This window comes from Asterias amurensis, chromosome 10 (genome assembly GCF_032118995.1).
Source record: "Asterias amurensis chromosome 10, ASM3211899v1".
Classification (NCBI taxonomy): domain Eukaryota; kingdom Metazoa; phylum Echinodermata; class Asteroidea; order Forcipulatida; family Asteriidae; genus Asterias; species Asterias amurensis.
Window position 1 is genome coordinate 14,455,526 of NC_092657.1, and position 22,073 is coordinate 14,477,598.

At 37.8% G+C, this 22,073-nt stretch overlaps 1 protein-coding gene across 1 annotated transcript; it reads left to right on the plus strand.

The window, feature by feature from the left end:
* Window positions 1-529: 529 nt before the first annotated feature.
* LOC139943477 (uncharacterized) lies at window positions 530-16,101 on the plus strand. Its single transcript, XM_071940288.1, has 4 exons — window positions 530-687; window positions 6,814-7,179; window positions 7,792-8,148; window positions 11,747-16,101. The coding sequence occupies exons 1-4, from the start codon at window positions 618-620 to the stop codon at window positions 11,761-11,763; spliced, it is 810 nt and encodes a 269-aa protein (XP_071796389.1). The 5' UTR covers window positions 530-617; the 3' UTR covers window positions 11,764-16,101.
* The last annotated feature ends 5,972 nt before the right edge of the window (window positions 16,102-22,073 follow it).

Consider the following 22,073-nt stretch of genomic DNA (forward strand, 5'->3'; position numbering starts at 1 on the left):
AGGCCTGGTTCTTGATAATTTACCAAGACTTCTTCTCGGTAAAAGATTTCAGAACCAGGCTAAAATCGCGTACGATTAAAAAGTAGTCAAGTTGTTGACGTTGACGTACGCCAGCCGGTCGAACACGTTAGAGCCAATGAACAGCTGTCCCTTGGTAGTCCTGCACAGGTGTCAGATGACACCACATTGATACGCTGCAGTCAAAATGCACACGTTTTCACAGCATGCAGATGATCGAAAGTAAGCTTTTCATATATGTGTTTTGATTGGTCCGTGATGTCACTGCATTTTAGTCACTGTGAAGTATCCAATGGAATCACTGGATTGAAATAGCAAGTACCTGTCTTTTATGCGGGTAAATCCAGGGGCCAAGTCTAGGTTGCGTCCGGCTCGTTGACAAGCTCGTAAACATGCCCATTGTATGCTAAGTGGCCCCATCTTCCCTTGGAAAAAACAAACAGGCTCACCGTATAAATACTAGCTACACTTTCGCATTTCTCTTCATTGTGACTCTGATGCCGTAGTTATAGCTACACACTTTTGACAACTTTGAAAAGTATAGTGTCCAATTTATTATTATAACTAACCTGGTACCTCTTTGCAACGACTTCAAGGCAATGGCACCACTGTACCGAAAAACGACGATGTTGTACCTGTATGCGGCATTGTTTGTGCCTGTTATAACGTGTAAGTTTGGGTTTCCATTGTTTTAACAAAATCACTTTCCAGTGAGTGTGAATGAATTATTGTGTTATTATTTGTAGATATTATACACATAATGAATGTTATGAGTGTAATGTTTAATTGTAGAAGCCGAATGCTAGTAATTTTACTATATTATGCCTTGCAGTATAACACTGCTGCTTTACTAAAGACACGTGCACGCAGTGATGTTTTTACTCAGCTTTTTTGTTCCATCCGAAAAGTACCATTGTTACTCAGCGTGCAATGGTACTGCTATTTGCTATCACGCGACGGACAATCCTCCAATCAAATGGCAAGGATCTGCTTGGGTGTTATATAATTTTATTTATTAAATGGTGAATGAAGATTAAACTATTTTAATTAACCTTTCTAAGTTTATACTGCACTTTTTTGTACAGTACTAAAATGTAAGTTTTCGGTTCCAACAAATGAATCTCGATTAAGTGTCAGTGAATCTGGTTTATTTCATTTGTTTATGACTATCTGTGCCACCGTAAAACTGTCAATGTGCATGTTGAGTGTCTGCAAAATATACCCCGTTAGCTGTTATGAATAAAGTAAGAAAAAGTTGTGTTTGAAAATGATACTTTCTAAACAGTTTGATTCTTAGTTGAGACTATTTTAGAAAAGTATCGCGCGAAACTTGCAAATAGTATTTTTAAACACCATGTCAGCATGATAAGTATGATAGTGTAGTTTCATTTATTGCATTTATGTATTTAAGTCTTTCGGAAAATACAACAACTATCTCTTTTTAAATATCCGAATCGTGCCTGTGTGTGTGTGTGTGTGAAGAAAATACAGTAATATTTAAATGTTCTAATATTATTTTTGTTGATGGCAAGACAAATCCAAAAAATTACTCACGTGCTACCAAAGTGCTCTCGTAGCATGCACTTAATAGCACATGGGACGGGAAGATAAAGGGGCAGGGACGGGGAACGGTACTTTTTACTTAACTTTTGTTTTGGCACGGGATCATGGAGAACGGAGGCGGGCATTAGAGCACGTGGGACGGGGATAGGGAAGGGGCAGGGGGACGAGGGATTGACACCTTTTACTTGACTGTTGCTATGGCACGAAATCATGGAGAACGGAGGCAGGCATTATAGCACGTGGGGCGGGGAGAGGCAGGGGAGGGGGAACGGCATTTTACTTAACTGTTGCTACGGCACGGGATCATGGATAACAGTGGCATGCATAAAAGCACGTGGGGCGGAGATAGGAAAGGGGCAGGGGTACTGGGGAACGGCACATTTTACTTAACTGTTGCGATACTTAAAATATAACAAAATTAATTTGACTGACAAATAATGCAAAATGGGAAAAACAGGATGAACAAATAATGATCAGGACGGAAACAAATTACGGGAGGGAAACAATATGGGCAATGAAAACAAACAAAAAGGGACTAATGAATGATGCACGACAGGAAAACAAAATAACTGAACGAGAACAATTTAAGTACAAACAGCGACATATTAACAGTGGAATGTTGTACAATATTTGTTTATATTATTGTACCAACGGCTCACATGAAAAAAACAAACGGGTTAAATTTGCATTGTTTTTTAATTGGTTATTAATTTTTAACAGCTTAAAATGTGTCATTATTGTCTAAAAGTTGTTCTGGGAACAGGATTTTGAAGCAACAACGTTTTGTCGTATTTGAGTTTCAAGGGATAAACAAATCTACCCGTCCTCCTTTTCGGTTGGTTTTAAAGGCAGTGGACACTATTGGTAATTACTCAAAATAATTATTAGCATAAAACCTTTCTTAGTGACGAGTAATAGGGAGAGGTTGATGGTATAAAACATTGTGAGATTTTTTTAGAGCGGGAGTAGTCAATATGACGTCATCTTGGTAGAAAAAGGGGGCATAGCTATTTCCATGACTCCATTTTTAACCAATCAGATAAGAGGATTCTCTATATGAGGTATTTATTATAAAACAGTGTGCAAAACGGCTCCTTCTGAATATATCGAGAATGAAGTTATTTTCCATGAATTTGATTTCGATCAAGCATCTGAAAGCACACAACTTCGTGTGACAATGACGTTTTGTTCAGTGGACAATTACCAACAGTGTCCAGTGTCTTTAACAGCAGAGGACACACGTTTTTTCCTTCTCCCCGATGCTTCTGTTTTGACTTCATTCCCCCTAAACAAAACTCGTGGACGATATTTATATTTATATAGGATTTGAGGCATTGCATGGTAAGGTATCAATATATATTTGGTTTGCGGTAACACCATGTGTGTATCTACATGCCAGGTAGATTTTGTTCTTGGAGAACTGTCTTGCTTAATTCTACTACCGCGGAGTAGATTGTTCTGTAATTATATTGTAGTGTATTTGAATGGGGCGTGGTTAAAGTTGTTTCTAGTTTGTTGTTGTTGTTGTTGTTGTTGTTGTTGTTGTTGTTGTTGTTGTTATTGCTGTTGTTGTTGTTGTTGTTGTTGCTGTTGTTGTTGTTGTTGTTGTTGTTGTTGTTGTTGTTGTTGTTGTTGTTGTTGTTTGTGTTGTCTATTCCAAAACCATCAATATGTTGGCGCACCAGTCATATTGGCATAGATTACCAAAAAAGTTACCCATTTATATGTCTTAAAACCATTATACACTTTCGAAACAGAAAAACAAAAAAGTTCACAGATTTACAAATAATTTACATGGTTTACAGAAGGTAATTGAAAAGACTTCTCTTGAAATATTATTCCATGAAATGCTTTACTTTTTGAGAAAACATTAAAACAATTATCAATTGTGACAACGAGAATTACGGATTATAGTAAACACATGTCATGCAAAGCGAAACGTGCGGAAACAAGTGTGTTTTTTTCGTTGATTTCTCCCAACTCCGATGACCGATTGGGCCTACATTTTCACAGGTTTGTTATTTTATATAAGTTGTGATACTTTGGACAATACTGTATACCGAAAGTGTCCAAAGGCTTTAAGGACCAGTCCTTTCACTGTGTATCTCAAGATATGCATAAAAATACAAACCTGTGAAAGCTTGACCTAAATTGGTGTATACGAACTAGGCCTATAATTAAATTATAGAAAAAAAAAAGTGAGAATTTACTTCTTTCTCAAAAGCCACGTTACTAAAGATGGATCCGTTTATTACAATGGTTTATGATACAACTCTCCATTGCTCGTTGTATAGATACATCAAAGTGGGAAGACTTGTCTTTGAAAATGTCTAAAGGTGTCCAGTGTCAGTAAAGCTATCGGGCACCTTCGGTAAACAGTATTGTCCAAGTCCCACACTTCGTGTATCACAACGTTTATCTAAAATAACAAACCTGTGGACATTTAGGCTCAATTGGTCATCGGAGCCGGGAGAAAAAAACGGTAAAACCCACCTTTGTGTCCGCACGTTTCGCTGTGTCATGACATGTATTTACAATAAATCCGTAATTCTCGATATCAAGAAAAATTATTGTTTTAATTTTGTATCAAAAAGTAAAACATTTCATGAATTAATAATTTTTCAAGAGAAGTCTTGCCCATTACCTTCTGTAAACCCTGTAAGTTATTTGTAATATTTACCTTTTTGTGTGTTCCGAAAGTGTCCAATTGCTTTTAACCACGTTGTTGACTACTCAAAGCAGTGGTCTTAGTGAATAATTGACTGGATTGTAGTCAACAGTTCCTCACATATTAGCAACTTTGCAACATCCAAAGTAACCCCAAGTAACCTTCTGCTATATTCAGAGTAACCCCCTTGCTTTGCAAAACTGTACTCGTCCCCTTTTGTGTAACCGTGTAACCCGATGACGATTACTTTGTAACCTGATGACACTTACTTTGTAACCTGATGACACTTACTTTGTAATCATGTAACCATCTCTTTACTTTTACTTCATGTATTTGTAACCCTGTAATCCTCCCTTTACTTTTACTTTATAAATATGTAACCCTTATATTTGTGCAACTGCTCACAGTGTGTCCTCCAGATAGGTCTCCAATGCCTACGGAACACTAAATATCGGGTACAATAACTAATGCAAGAAAACAACAATTACCAGAAAATAACCACACCAAATCACACTTCCCGAACTGTGTTCACACTTACTGCAAGCCAAAAGCTTTTACAGTGTGCCTTTACACGTTCCTAGTGCAATACCATAACTACGAAAACCCAGCTTAATTCCCACACTACCAGAAGGTGTTCTTTACCTGGTCACAAGCCAAATCATTTGCGACCGGAAATTATTAACTCAACTAGCGTGTCACATCAACACAATTACAGCCTAACTTAATTCTTACACTTCTAGAAGGTGTTCTTTACCTTGTCACAAGCCAAAGAATTTGCGATCGGAAATTATACACTCAACTAGCGTGTCACATAAACACAATCACAGCCTAACTTAATTTTTACACTACTAGAAGGTGTTCTTTACCTTGTCACAAGCCAAAGCATTTGTGACTGGAAACTATACACTCAACTAGCGTGTCACATAAAGACAATTACATGAAAATACACCCAGAAATACTCAACACCTTTTGCAATAACAATTCCGTAGACCCCTGGCCTATCACATTAACATACACAGATAAACTGGTATAAGACCCCTGGCCTATCACATAAAATGCAAGACTAATCTCGGATATAAGACCCCTGGCCTGTCACATAAAATGAAAAGATAAACACAATATGCAAGAATGAACAAACTAATATATACACTTTGTACAGATAACTTAACTTACGATCTTTCCCGCTCCATCCACGAACTATTTACACAGCACCTCCTGTTTGGAGGTCTTCCGCTACACACCTGACTCGTTACTGCCCTCTTCACGCTAGCCCCCGGTTGCGTATTTTTTTCCTAGGACGAACGTGGGCAATTAACATGAAATGGGCGTGTTTTTGCCAGAAAAACACTCTCTCGCATGCACGAACTTTAGTGATGACCGCAAGGGACCTTGGTGGTGGTATGTGGAAAGAAAACGGTTGTGGTCAATAAATGGGGACCACACAACCTGCCTTTATTCTACTATCGCTTCACACAATGGTGTACGGGTTGTGATGAACCAGTGTACCTCCTATTTCTTTCTCCATGGTCTAATCATGGAGATATACTATCCATGGTTTATTTTTAAACTGGGCAAATTTGGTAATTATTGTCGAAGACCAGTAATTCCACTTGATTTGGTAATTATTGTCGAAGACCAGTATTTTCACTTGATGTATCCCAACATGCATAAGATAACAAACCATTATTTTTGTTGCATAATTTTATGTGCTCCAGATGCATAAGTGAGCTGTTTGTAATATGCAGTGTACTATTAAATTTCATCAAAAAACATTAGCGACCACAACCGTTCATTAAGAACGTCAGTCTATTTTCATAATTGCCCCCCCCCCCCTCCCCCTACCAACCATATCCAAACGTACTTTATTGGCCAATCAAGACTTGGCAATGAAAGCAAGCGCGACGCACTTTTATGAACAAAAGGTAGTTATACAAAATACGCAGTTTTACATGGTACGTGTAACATGTGTCCATGTATGCGTGTATGTGTACATGTTTGATATGCGTGAGTGTATTTCCACAACTAAAAGTATTATTACGTCGAAGTACGCATGTGCATGGGAAAATGTATAGTTAACTACGCCCATTTATGTAAATTGCCCACGTTCGTCCTAGGGAAAACATACGCTCCGGTGCCATGCCTCTACACATGCGGTCCCAGATCGCTAACTGCGCACGCGCACCCTGCCAGCCTGGATCACTGCAAGCGCTAGGCTCCACCCACTTGCATCGATCGCCCAGCCACGCAGCAAACACATGGACTACACTAAACAGTCACATGTCCGTCACATGCATTTCCACTACAATACATTTAACTGGCCAAACAACGAAAGAGAGTTATACTTTTCCGTAGTATTCAATTTCCTGAGATAAGTAAACTAACAAAGAGGTTAAATTGGCTGCTCGTTTGAACATGAATGGAAACACCTACAAAAGATGGTTGAGATAATTTTGATACCTTTCCAATTTGTTTTTTTACAAGCCCACTCTTGTTTATTTTTTTTCTATCTCGATTTTGTATTATCCTTATGTTACAGAGTAGACATAATTTCTTTGTCTTTTTAGTTTCGTTTAACAATCGTGTTACGGTGAGCATGAAGCCTTTGTACTGCAGTGATGCTGCAACAAACTCAGCAACACTGATGTGTAGTTTCAGTTATTCTGATTCAACGTACTCCTTTTTCAACCTGGAGTGGAGACAAGATGGCGTCCTATTAGCAGACTTCTATAATCGTGCAGTAGATCCAAATTACGCAAACTACTGCCAATCGTCGGGTAACTGTACTATAACGAGAACCAACAGTGAGAGTTATTTCACCATTTCAACTGTGGGTATGACTGAAAACAACGCATCGTACAGCTGCAAAGTGAGCTTTGATAAAGGTGCTTACGGGGATGCTGCTAAAGCCACCACAACGTTGGTAGTCAATGGTGAGTAACTCTACATGGGTATGAATAATAAACTTGCGGGTACAACCACGTGTATAATCTAGAGAGTGTTAGCTCTGAAAAGAGCCGGTTTGGTCTCGACGTTTCGAGCAGTATAATCTGCCCGTCTTCATGATAAATAATGCGTACCTTTTGGCTTGAGGGATGTATCATAATGGTAAAATGTTCGCTGTTTTGAAAAAGTGTTCATATGAACGGGCTTTAGCTGTTTATTTTTTTATTTTTTTTATTTCTTATCCATTTCATTTTGCTCACCCCAATCCCCAACAACACGTCGTTCAAACTGTACCTCGTTAGATGCATCGTCGTAGTAGTAACATTTGTTACACAGACATAAATCTATAGTACAAGGTCGAGATAAATAGTGTTGATTTATATATGTTGCATTTTTAAATTGCAAGCCCTTACTCGTTTATATCTGTATATTCGTTATGGTATGTGTGTTGTCTATTGGTGTATTTGCCTTTACTAGTATGTCTTCTTCTTATACACGGGACAGACAAATGTCATGTTTTGACAGTGATACTCTTTGTTAGTCTCTTAATTCTTAATATTTGTCTTAATATCCTTGATTATTGTTGAATGTTTCGTTAGGTCCACCAGTGACGGTAAGCATGGAGCCGTCGTATCACGATGATCCTAGACTACATACAGCAACACTGAGGTGCAATTTTTGTGTAAACGATGCAACGTTCGAATTTTTTAACCTGGAGTGGAAAAAAGATGGGGTCCTAGTAGCAGACTACTTTAATGGTGCAGCAACTCCAAACTACGCAAACTACTGTGCATCGTCAGGTGACTGTACCATAACGAGGACCTGCACCGAGAGTTATTTCACCATTGCTTCATTGGATAGGTCTCAAAACAACGCAGTGTTCAGCTGCCATGTGGTTTTTGATAAAGGTGCCGAAAGGAAGAGTGGTGAGGACACTACTACCTTGACAGTGACTGGTGAGTCAATTCACATTCAACATAATGTGTACATGATGTCAACATGTATTGTGCATCACTGGACATTATACTTGAAGGATTTGGGTACTTTTTTGTAACACAAATGACAATGTCCACAGATTTACATTAAACTTACACCGTTTGAGGACATTGATAGTAGAAAGCTTCCCTGAAAATTGTACACGCTGAGGTGCTGTAGTTTGTAAGAAATGAGGTAAACCATATCATGAAAATACGTTTGTACAAGCTACATTAATGTTCGTCTCATGATCACTGAGACGAAAATTAAGTTCATTACATATTACTCATTTCTCAAAAAATACAGCACCTCAGCAAGTAATCTTTACAGAGAAGCTTTCTTCTGTCATTATCTTCAAACTGTGTAAGTTTAATATAAATCTGTAGACATACTTTTTTTTTTCCTGGAACAAGTACGTATACCCTTTTAAAATGGTGGAATATCAACTGCCTTGGATCGGTCGAGTTGGTCTTAAAAAAGCGTTCGTAACCGTTTGTTATAAAATGCATATATTCTAAAAGTACAATGATCCACATTTGCCTCGAAATTGCGTGGTTTTCCTTTTACTTTTCGAACTAACACGGTCGGCCATTTATGGGAATTTGATTACCAGAAATGGCCGAACGAGTCGACTAGGTAAAAGGAAAACCACCCAAGTTTGAGTGATACTTTTGTGGATCATTATATTTTACTTTTGATATTTATCTTTATAACAAACGGTTTCAAACACTTTTTAAAGACCAACTCGTCCGAACCAAGGAAACGTGTTGCAGTACAGAGTCACAATTCAGTGCGCTATGAAACTTCGTGTATAGCCTGTGTTCAAGGCGTAATGCAACTTACAATTCTCATTCGGTTAGACAGTCTCTTCCACATTCGTCAATATTTAAACCTAAATGGCGTAATGCAACATACATTCTCCTTCGGGTAGATAGTCTCTACCACATTCGTAAGTATTTAATTAAAAACTAAAAGGAGTAATGCAACATCCACTTTACCATCGTTAAATAGTCTCTTGCACATTCGTCAATATTAAAAACAAAAAGGCGTATTGCAACATACACTTGCCCCTCGGTTAGTCTGTTCCACATTCGTCAATATTAAAAAAAATAATAATAATACTAATAATAATATTAACAGTCCTCAACCACATAAGCTATTAGTTTGACAATGTAATCATATGAAAGGGCTTTACAAACTTTACTCAAATGGAAATGCTACCTCAGAGATGTCTAAAGATAATATTTTGTTTCCTTTGAAATAACCGTTAAAGGCAGTGAACACTGCTGGTAATTACTCGAAATAATTATTGGCATAAAACCTTTATTGATGACGAGTAATAGGGATAGTTTGATAGTATAAAACATTGTGAGAAACGGCTCCCTCTGAACTGCATAGTTTTCGAGAAAGAAGTGAGTTATTAAGTTATGTCGGGTTTAGATTGATACAAACATAAATACATACAGATAACTGACATATGTATAAAGCACTTTTACATCAAGCTCAAAGCGCTGAAAAGAGCAAGACCAATGGAACTATAAATACAACAATTACATCTGATTCAAGTGAGTTTTGAGATTTTGTTTGAACAATGGCAAAGAGTTACACTAAAAGTTGTTCCATATTCGCAAAGCAATAAAGGTGTTCTGATGGTTAAGTGTTCGGTTAGGCGTGTGGTGTCAGAAGCTGATCGCAAACTTGACGGTAGCCTGGTGCTGTTCCTAAAAAGACACTTAAACACAATAACTAGTGAGTTTTGAGATTTTGTTTGAACAATGGCAAAGAGTTACACTAAAAGTTGTTCCATATTCGCGGAGCAATAAAGGTGTTCTGATGGTTAAGTGTTCGGTTAGGCGTGTGGTGTCAGAAGCTGATCGCAAACTTGACGATAGCCTGGTGCTGTTCCTAAAAAGACACTTAAACACAGTAACTACAACTGGGCAAGTTATTCTCTCTTTGATCGGGAGCCACTATAACTGCTGAAGGCAGGGGGTGTGGCGCGGCAGTAAGCAAACAATATATAAACCACAAACACTCACGGACCGTCTGAACAACCAATTCGCACTATGCAAGGTTTCGTCCGTTGATTTAAACTGGGGTCCAAAATCAAAATGGTAAAATGTTCACTTTAGTTTGTTAGCAACTATTAGTGTATCTGTTGATATTGCAAACAATATGAAAGGCAGTGGACTCTATTGGTAATAACTCAAAATAATTGTTGGCATAAAACCTTACTTGGTGATGAGTAATGGGGAGAGGTTGATAGTATAAAACATTGTGAGAAACAGCTCCCTCTGAAGTGCCATAGTTTTCGAGAAAGAGGTAATTTTCCACGAATTTGATTTAAATACCTCATATTTAGAACTTGAGGTCAACTTGAGGTCGAAATCAACCAACTAAACGCACACAACTTCGTGTGACAAGGGTAATTTTTTCTTTCGTTATATTCTCGCAGCTACGATGACCGACTGAGCTCAAATTTTCACAGGTTTGTTATTTTATGAATATGTTGAGAAACACCAACTGTGTAGGCAAAACAAACCGAAACGTTATGAAATCATAAGAATGCCTTGTGTTTCCAAAGTCCCCAATGTCTCGTTTTTTTCAACCTGCCAACTATTTTAAAGCCACCATTCATTGTGTGTCAAACATCAGTTGTGCTAACCTCTGAGCTGTCTACACCAAACAAATACTGTTTGTAAACAAGCACACACTTCATGTTTAGTTATTACTATGTCATGCTGATGTTTTGTTTTACCCATAAAGCAAATCGGCTGTTTAAAGCCATGGGACCCTTTCGGTTCAGAAAAAAAAAAAATAACAGTTCACAGATTTACAAATAACTTACAGGGTTTACAAAAGGCAATGGTACAAGACTTCTCTTGAAATATTGTTCCATGAAATGCTTCACTTTTTGAGAAAACAGCAAAACAATATAAATTCTCGTTAATGAAAATTACGGATTTATTTTAAACACATTTCATGACACGGCGAAACGCGCGGAAACAAGGGCGGGTTTTTTCGTTGTTTTCTCCCGACTCCGATGACCGATTGAGCCTTAATTTTCACAGGTTTGTTATTTGAAATAGAAGTTGTGGTACACAAAGTGTGGGCCTTGGACAACACTGTTTACCGAAAGGGTTCAATGGTTTTAAAGACAATGGACACCTTTTGTAATTGTGAAAGAACATTCTTGTCACTTGGTGTATCTCAAATATTAACAAACCTGTAAAAATTTCAACTCCAATGGTCGTTACGATATAACAAAGAAAAAACAAAATACCATTGTCAAATGAAATTGTGTGCCATTAGATGTTCGATGTCTCGAAAATTTAATTCAACAATTTTAGTGGAAAATTACCTCAGTCTCGAAAACTACGTTACTTCAGAGGGAGCCGTGTCTCACTATATGTTCTACTATAAACAGCTCCCAATTTCTTGTTACCAAGTAAGTTTTTATTCTATCAATTATTTTGAGTTATTACCAATAGTGTCCAGTGTATGTCATATGAATGAAGTGCTTTGTTAATACATGTAGTCACATAATTTCATCACCTTTCGTATGTTGTATGTTTATAGCCGACAGACACAATTAACCGTCAACATGCGATGAAGAAGGCCTACACTTCAGCAAGTCCAAAGTTCCAATGCAAGGTTGCATGCATCAATTCAAGGGCAACATCCTGTTGTGCTATTGGTGGTGTGCAATAAGCTTTTTTGAGGTATGGCGGACGTGATAGGAGTGTACTGTTTGGTTTGTATGTATACGCACACATTAACCCAAACTTAGTGCCGTAGCATTATGTCCGCAATGTTTCAACAAGGCGTATTTTCATCAGGCATAACATTGTCTTGCTTGAAAACAAATAGGCCGTCAAGTGATGTTACATTGATTCCAAACCGAAAACGACTACGACTAACACTTTATTTAACAATTCAATTAAATATTTTCGAATTATTTTTTTTCATTAAACTTTTACAAGTTCAGTTTTAAATTGGTTTTCCTGTGTGTACTAAAAAACATTCAATATATAAGTAGTGAGCCATCGAAATGTGGTTACACTTCGCTTTCTTCTCACACTTATGTCGGTTTTATGGTAAGTAGACTTATTTGCTAAAAAACTGTACTTTTTTTTTTTTTTTTTTTTCGGAGTCGGTTAGTTTAAAGTAGTGGTATATGTACAACGTGCATGTGTGCGGACAGATTGATGCTGTGATTTATTCATTGATTATTATTCGGACCTAATTGAGAGGAACAAATTAAGATTGTTGTGGTTTTTTTTGCACCCTTATTATAATCCATATTTTCTTGAATTTTGTCTGCATGCTTTTTATGTTCGATGTTTAGATTTTAGTTTTTGTATCTCATATTCCACTCTCAAATTCTGCAACATTTGTCAAACTGATCAACCTTCTACAACACTTGTTGTTGTTAAGCTCTCGAATAGTTGGGTTGGCCTAAAATTTAGAAAATGACCCATTACGACCTGGATTATTAGTGGATAATCTTGCTACGCTCAGTTGTAAATCGTTTAAGCGCGTCCCTTAACGATATACCCAACTTGACTGATTTGCGATAGACTGTCGCCGTGTCTTTATCCGCAAGGTTACAGACAGATATATGCTACTCAAATCCAATGATTCCATATGATACAATGATATCACTGTATACATGCAGAGACTAAAGGCTACGTAGTTTGGTTTGTTTTGATTGGTCTAAGTTCACCTCTGACGACGAATCAAAACACATATTTTTTTGGAAAGCTGACATGCTGTGTTCACGGTCGGACGTGTGTATTCAAATCGGAATGAAATTAGTATAGGTCATATCGGAAGCCATACGCCGGCTTGAAGGCCGGTCTCTGGTGTGATTCATGAGCCTCAAAATTGTGACGTCAGATGTTCAGGCTATACTCGCAATAGTGTAAGCGAGCCCTTCAAGTTGGCTTAATCGTACCGTGAGAGGTCGCGCTTTGGTGATTTACACGTGAGCATATTCGACCGTTGTTCGAACGGTCAATATACCAAACCGGCTTTTTCCAAAGCCAACACTCACACGGAAGAGATTTGCACACGGTTGCTCCCGAAACTTCACTCTTTATTGTTAGTTCCCCGTAACTCGAATTCAATTCCAATGCAATGCAACTTCAACACAAATTTGTAGTCAATACATTTAATTGACTTGAATTGTTGACAATTGCTTCACGAGGAAACCTATTTGACGATAGTTTTTACTATTGTTCAAAATTAAATGGTATTACCTAGTGTTTTGGTAGTAACCAGTAGTTGATATATATTTTGTTTTCTGTGTTGACGTTAGGTTAGAACAGATGCTCGAATGACTATTATCATTATTAATTTTGGTTTTTACCAATTCACCGTTGTGTGTAAGCACTGTAAACTATACTCCCACGAGTCCTGTGAAGAAAAAAAAAATATCACAGGCATATTACTCGGTTGGGATTCGAGCGCACTACCCTTGTAAATCTAGAGCAGTCTCTTACAAACTAGACCTATCGTTGAGGTACCCGCTGTCAAAACATTGTGAATCGAACTGCCTCTAGATACCGGGGAAACTCGGTAGTCTAGTTGGTAAAGATAAGTACATACTCATCAAATGAAAAAAATAAATAAAATAAATAAAAAATGATTCAGAAGAAATTATTGCAAAAAATATTACTACAGCAACAACATCGCTTGGCAGAAATACTTTTACATGTTTAAGAAGGGACTTCAAATGTCTTGACTATAACAATTTAGTCATCAAGGAAACAAACACAAATAAGAATAAATTAATGAAAAGATCAGTACAACAGCAAACATTACTTATGGAACTCTACTCAAATATGTGGTTTAAATGTGATGTATCAGATATTGTAACATTGCAAACTGCTCCTTTAGACTGTGGTTGTTGTCTGAGTGTAATCGAATAAAGTACACTTTGAATGAGGTTCCTTTCTTATTTATTTCATTTAATTATTTCACACTTTTCAAATAATTAACTGTATTCATGTTATCAATGTGTGTGTGGGACTCTTAGATACAAAAAAACAAAAAAAAAACATTGGGTGACTTTAAGCATGTACTTATTCAAGGAAACAAAATGATCAGAATAAATGATTGCAAAGATCAGTACGCAGAAAGACTTGTTTCTGGACTACTCAGATTGTGATTTAAAATTGATGGGATATATCAAATTTGCAAACTGCTACTTTCAACATTTCATTGTTGTCGGAAAGTTTAAGAAAGGAAACTGTGACGAAGGTTCCTTATTTTTTTTAATTCATTATTTTACTCTTCAGTATTTTGTTGTTAGCATTAGAAAACAAAAATCACTTTTTTGAATGAATACAATCGTTTACTGAATACTCATTTACGGCCTTGTTCAGAACGATCGGAACTAAGGCAATACGAAACGTCGTTGCCGAACAGTTTAGAGCTTTGAACCTAAATTTATGATAACAAACTTAGATGCCTTTATTATTGAATGATCAGACATTGTTGCTGTGATGAGGCAAACTATGTGCCCCAAAAATGTTTGTGATGCGTACAATGAGTAGCAAAAAAGCATTTGTTGAAAGGCAACTTAAAAAACGCTCATAAATAAGGGAATCAATGTGTGGTGAAGAGGTTTTCAACTAGTGGTTTAATCCCAACGAGGCCTGGTTCTTGATAATTTAACGAGACGAAGTCGAGGTAAATTATCAAGAACCAGGCCTCGGCGGGTTTAAACCACTAGTTGGAAACCGATTCAACACACTTTGATTCACATTCATCAATACCTTTTCGGTCAAAAACATCAACACTTTTTTGTCAAAAAGTAAAATAAATGCAAAAAATATAATTGTTCAATGATTTCTTTCAACACAACACCCCTTCAGCTATGAAATGGTAAAGCTTTCCGCCGTCCTCGGGTAAACAACTCCTTGTAAGGGAATGATGTGCGCGTCGCGCGTCGCGCGTATCGCGTGATGTGGCACAACTGTTTCAGCAGTTGCTCTCGACCAATATGAATGAATAAATTGTCTTATAAGAACAGGTGCAAGCTTGCGTGTCACGCCCATGTTTCAACACTTTTTGCTGGTCATAAACAAGGGTTTATACACACTCACGTGATGCGCTCTCCACCAATAGGAATAGCAAAACTGTCCGGGATATTTATGAATGCCCCTTAAGGCCCGGTCACACAGGCCTCGAGAACGAGAAAAAAACGATAATATTAAAAATGCACGCCCTCTATTGCTTGAATGAGCGTGGTCGTATTATGCGTGGAGAATTTCAAACAATAGAATGTGTTCTCTTTGCGTCATGATCGTGATCGTTTTCTTTATCGCGGCAGTGTGACCAGGGGCCAATTTCATAGAGCTGCTTAAGCAACAATTTTGCTTAAGCACGAAAATAGGTCGCTTGTTTTACACTTGTTACTGGCCAAAATGTCATGCCATATACATTGCTTGTGACTGATATTTAGCTATTGTTTACTTAGCATAACAATTGGGTGGAGTCTTGGTAGGTAATCTGATTTTACTAAGCAAGGATTTTTGTTGGCTTAAGCAACATTTTGTGCTTAAGCAGCTCTATGAAATTGGGCCCTGGCTTTCACTCTGAAAACTATAACTAATGTTGGTATTACAATGGTATGTTCCTCTAAATAGGCATTAATAAGTATAAGGAGTTTTAAACTAGCTGTATTTGACATGTTTGCATGGGAGCTTCATTGTTTGCAGATCATTGACCAGTATTTAAAATTCGCCGATGCAATTGAAATGAGGGTTGTTATTATTTATATTCTAACAATTGTTATTGAGCTACTCTTTTAAATTGATTGAGCCTAAGTAGTAACAACACCCAAAAGGTGTTCGATACGCGCGTAACTCACATGGTCTTATATCTACCTGTTTGTTTGAACAGGTGTTGAAATGTGGATGATTGGAACCAATAAAAGATCAATAAAAAGTGAACACAATTTTGTTGACTGAGATTTGTTAATTTTTTTTTTTTTTTTTTTTTTTTTAGTAACAGACAAGGAACAAGCTTTTATTATTTAAAACACTGTTTGTTATTACACTGTTTGTAAATCGATGCTACGTGATTGCAGTCAACCAACAAACCAGTTGATGAAAATCCATCTTGGATTTGAAAGCTAACCTATAAGAAAGCAGAAGGGATTGTCTGATTTTATTAATATTGTTCGTATAAACATACCTGGGACTGGAGATGGGACACAACGTATTTATATTTCAAGGCACATCGCCTTTATATGCTTATGAGCATTACTTTGTTTTTAACCAAGCAAAGTACACAATTGTTAAGTCTATCAAAAAGTAGTCACAAGGGGGCGTCTTCTCATTATTATTTTGTTTTTCCGAGAGAGAGATTCGGGGAAGGCCTTTTTATTTGTATTCGCCCTCATTTTCAATAGGATAACACATTGAAAAAATTCAATTAATTGGCTCCATTAATAATGAAGGGGAGGGGGCGTTTTGGCTGTATGCACTTAAGGGCATGGACATTTTTTGTTTGTAGGAAACAAAACACAATGTCAACTTATTTAAAATAAGATCACACAGTTTACAAATCATAGTAGTAGAAAGCTTTACATGTTAACGGGCGAAAGAAGACTTTGACTAAATGTTTTTTTAAATGTGCACAAGTTTGAAAATACTTTACAAAATGGTTTAGTTTATACTTGCACTGTACAATTTTGTATACAGTTGTTTACCACAAATGTATGATTATGGTCCAATGCAACAAGAACAACTTTGGGAAATGATATCCTGCGTTATCTTACTGGATCAGGTCAATGGCGACTCAGAGTAGATATGGAAGATTGGCAGTCAAACACATCTTGGGCCTCTTATGGTGAGTTTGCTGTTACAGGTGATAAGTACACTCTCCATGTTGGTTCATACGATGCTCAGAGTACGTACAGCAGGTGATTCAATGGCATTTAGTAATGGGCGTGCATTCACAACCAAGGACAAAGACAATGATGCAGTTTCATCTTACAACTGTGCTAAATTCTATACCGGTGCATGGTGGTACAGTGGGTGCCATCACACTAATCCAAATGGTGAATATTACGAACAAGCAGACGTGTCGTTTGGACAGGGCATAACATGGAAATACTGGACAGGCCAATATTACTCCCTCAAGAAATACAACATGAAATTACGGCAAGTTGTATGAACTCAATATTCACCGAGTCAGAACTTGGAAAATAATGTGTATCCGGTCTAGCAATTCTAGCCTCCTTATTAAACCCATATACAATCATTAAAGCCACTGGACCCTTTCGGTAAATAGTGTTGTCCAAGGCCCACACTTTGTGTACCACAACTTCTATATCAATAATAAACCCGTGAAAATTAAGGCTCAATCGGTCATCGGAGTCGGGAGAAAACTACGGAAAACCCACCCTGGTTTCCGCGCGTTTCGCCGTGTCATGACATGTGCTTCAAACAAATCCGTAATTGTCGTTAACGAGAATTTATATTGTTTTGATGTTTTTTTTCAAACAGTAAAAGCATTTCATGGAATAATATTTCAAAAGAAGTCTTTCACCATTGCCTGCTGTAAACCCTGTAAATTATTTGTAAATATGTGAAAAAATAAAAAAAATAAAAAAAATAAATAAATAAAAAATTCCGAACCGAAAGGGTCCAACGGCTTTAAATACCTTGGCAGTAGCGTAATAACGGCTCTTGGTCGATACTCATTAGGGACTTTTCGTTGTCGACGACGGGTGGTTCTGCGACGGCAAAGATGACATTTGGCGTCATCTGCGCATGCGTCGGCTTTGAGGACGGTCGTCCCTCACTTTCTACGACTGTACATGGGATGAGTCCTCGTTGTTTTGAAAACGTCGCAGAACCACCCGTCGTCGAAAACGAAAAGTCCCTGTTATCCTTATTGAGACGGAGATTTATATAGCCATCATAAATGGTCCGACCTTCATGTTCCGATCGAACGTTTCACACGAGGGTGAATTTGTACAAAACGTGTACTGTCTGCCGTGTGCAAGACGTAAACTTGGGTAGGCAAAACCCACTTTCGTTTCCCACTAGTATTTATTCACCGGTAAGAGATATAATGAACTTGTTCACCATTTTAATGTTATTTTGATATGTGTACACTTGTAAACTTTTCGTAATTATCGAGTAAACAGTCAGGCCCCTTACTACCTAAAGGTTTTTTTGAAAAACTAAAAACACTTCTGCCGTTGAGAGCGGGCGTTAAAGGACAATGCCGCTGACGTCATTTGTGGGAGATTGCTTTGGTTTACATCCACGCTGCAACGAGCGGCTTTATCTACTCATGACGTTTTAAGAGTGATTACGTAACGGGGCTTTCCACAAATCTCGCAGAAAAGCTGTGGACAAGGGCATACAAAATGATTTTTTTTTTTTTACCCAATTGAAACCTGTTTATAATCATATGACTCGATTTTCTTATTCATCGAAAACATTTTATGTGAAATTCAGCAAAGTTCACGACTTGACATTTTCGTTCAAGCAGGTCTTTAAAGATGGAACATGCTCGTGCGGTACGCGAAGCTTTTTACGGCCTGGGGTCCAGGCCTGCTTCAGGGCCCGGGTAGATTTTTCTTTTTAGATGATTTGTGGTGTAATTTTCGGCCATTGAGAAAACAGTCTCAGAATATAGTAGAATAAAATAATGTTTTATTGTTTTATTAGTAGAGTGAAATTCGTTTTGGTTGTGCGTGTCTTAAAATATTATGTTATATACAAATTACACTAAAATTTAACCATTTACAAAAGTAAATCTGAAAAGTATTACAATATACAGGCGAATACGAAATATAAAAATAGTACGATATTATTAAAATCCCGAATAGACATTCATGATTAAAACCTGTCATTTAGAACACAAACAGCTCTGGGATAAAAACTCTGCAAAGTACGGTTGGATCCATATTTAATTGAACGAAAACGATTCTTAGACCGCATGTGCTGAAAGAGGGAATGTGCTGGGTGAAACTGGTCATCTACTATAGAGAGGGCTCGTTTTTTAACTCGAGAGAGGTACAGTTCATCAAGTGATGGAAGTTGGCAACCTATTATCCGCTTCTGGTCATCGGCTGTTACATTGCCCCACCAAACGATCATTGATTTTGTCAAAACACTCTAAATCACCGCACGGTAGAACTTCAACAGAAGTGGCTGACTGACGTGGAAGCTTCTCAGCCGTCTCAAGAAAAATAATTTGTGCTGAACTTTCTTAACAATTGAATGTGCATTACGTCCCCATTTCAAATCAGATGATAAATGTACACCTAGAAATTTAAAACATTTCACTATTTCCACTTCAGAACCATTAATGACCAAGGGAGCAATAGCTGCAGGATTTTGGCGAAAATCAATAACAATTTCCTGTGTTTTATTGACATTTAATTCTAGATCGTTCTCAGTGCACCAGTTAACAATAGATTGTACTTCATTTCGGTACGATGTCTCGTCATTTTTTATTAATCCACATACAGCCGTGTCATCAGCGTACTTAACCATAAAATTGCTGGCTGACGTACTGACGCAATCGTATGTAAATAACGAGTACAGCAAAGGAGACAAAATGCAACCCTGTGGCGTCCCAGTACTTAAAACCAGGGGTTTGGAATAATTATTTCCGACTCTGACAATCTAAGATCGATCCAATAGAAAGTCTAAAACCCACTTACAAAGATTAACATTTAACCATGGATGAGTCAACGTGTCATATAGTTTAAAAGGCGAAATCGTGTTAGAGGCCGAGCTGTAATCAATGAATAAAAGTTTGGCATAATAAGGCATTTTTTGATCCAGAAACCGAGTTACATTAAATAATGCGAGAGACACTGCATTCTCTACTGATCTGTTTTTATTGTAAGCAAACTGATAAGGATCAAGAGCAGGTGGAGTATTAGCTAAAATATATTGCCGTACCAGAGACTCTAAACACTTCGCAACAATTGACGTCAAAGCAACTGGTCGGTACTCATTTAAACAAACGGGTCTACGCTTGGGCACAGGAATGACAAATGAATGTTTAAATACCTTAGGAACCTGACAAATCTGCAATGACCAATTAAAAATAATACAGAGAATGTCACACAGTTCATTTTTGCACGATCGCAAAAGGCAAGAGGAAATCCCATACGGACCAGGAGCCTTCCTCTCGTTTACTTTGGACAAGACGCGGCGGGTATCGTCCAACGAAACCTTAACTGGGGGAAGAAGGTCATCGCTATAAGGAATTGTTGTCCTGTCCAAAGGGCGATCGAAACGAGCATAAAATTCATTCAGTTGGTTTGGCAATAACGGATCATTAGATATTACACCTACGGACCAGCCCCCGATTTCACGAAACTCATCGCAAGTAGCGACGCATCGTAAGGTTTGCGATGCGTCGCAGACCTATAAGACACGTCGCGGCTGCGACGAGTTCGCAACTTACGACGTGTAACTGGTCGCAACTTGCACTTGCGACGCGTCGCAGCGCTTCGTGAAATCGGGGGCTGGGCTTATATCCAGTCATTTTATTTAAACTCTTCCACATTTCTTTGGAGTTGGTAGAAGATATACCGTCCTCGAGTTGCCCCTGGTAACGGCGTTTTGTCTTCCTGACTGCGTCGCCTATTTCCAAGATGCGTTATCCCCTCGTTTGAATGCCATGTCCCTTGGGCGGAGTGCCTTGTCCACTGAACCGTCAAACCAAGGTTTGTCGTTAGGATAACTAGTTGTTGATTTCTTAGGAATGTATCAATATGGTCACAGGGTTCGGTCTAACACAGTGCAATATTTGAATTTCATGATAAAGGTTGTCAAATACACGGGGGAAATTTGACATTGTGTCCCCCACCAATTTTTTTTTCTGCAATAACGAGCACAGCTAAAAGGAAATAACTATTTGTATGTGATTTTGTTCCCCCAAATAACTATATATATATTCAACTAGCATAAAAAGCGTAAACACGTGATGCAACAGAACCAATCGCCATTTGAATCTCACACTATTACTTTTTATAGTAATTCAAAAGCGCGCCCAACTGCCTAGCATTCGACTGTGTAACAAGTTCACGCACTAAGTTCCGACCATTGACTGTTACCTTTACCTGTTTGATTGATAGAGACCGATCCAAAAACTGACTCCGCGGTAGTTCAGTCAATTACGATCATATAAGTTAAAGTAGTAGTCCAAGCATATTTCTTTACCATCCACCCAGGTAAAAGTATATAAGCAGGAGAGTTCTTTTCAGAACTGAGAATTCTCCCGAACACCCGAACAATCTACTCCGCGGTAGTAGAACTAAGCAAGACAGTTCTCTAAGAACAAACTGCCACCTAGCAAGATACACACATGGTGTTACCGCAAGCTGAGGTACACGATAATTAACGATGAACAGACCAATCGAACACCTTGCGCTGGCTGGATTGTAAATTACGATGTGACAATCACTGATTGTGCAATCGTGTAATCACGGCAAAGCGTCAAATAAAATCATAACCGAGAGGGAAGACACGTACGTTCTAACAGGGTTTTTATAAAAAAGGCCATGGATTGAGATAAGTTACATGTCATTGTGTACCATATCAAATTTATTAGTATGTAAAATAAACTGCGCCAATAAAGTATCTAAACACTTATAAATGGTCCGATATATCAGAACCTGAAATAGTGTGCCAACAAATAATTATTCTTTCCGAGTCACCGTTAATTTCTACACATTTTGACACATCTTGTGTTGCGCTACGATGTTGTTTGGTGGATTCATGGGCACTTGAGTGGCTTAAGGTCGAATTTCAAAAGTTGCAAAAGCCCCTATTCAAGCTAAATCATTGATAGTGACGAGTAAGATCAGCGTTTCTTTTGCCCGCCTTTTACAAATGATTTTGTTTTTGTCGCGTGT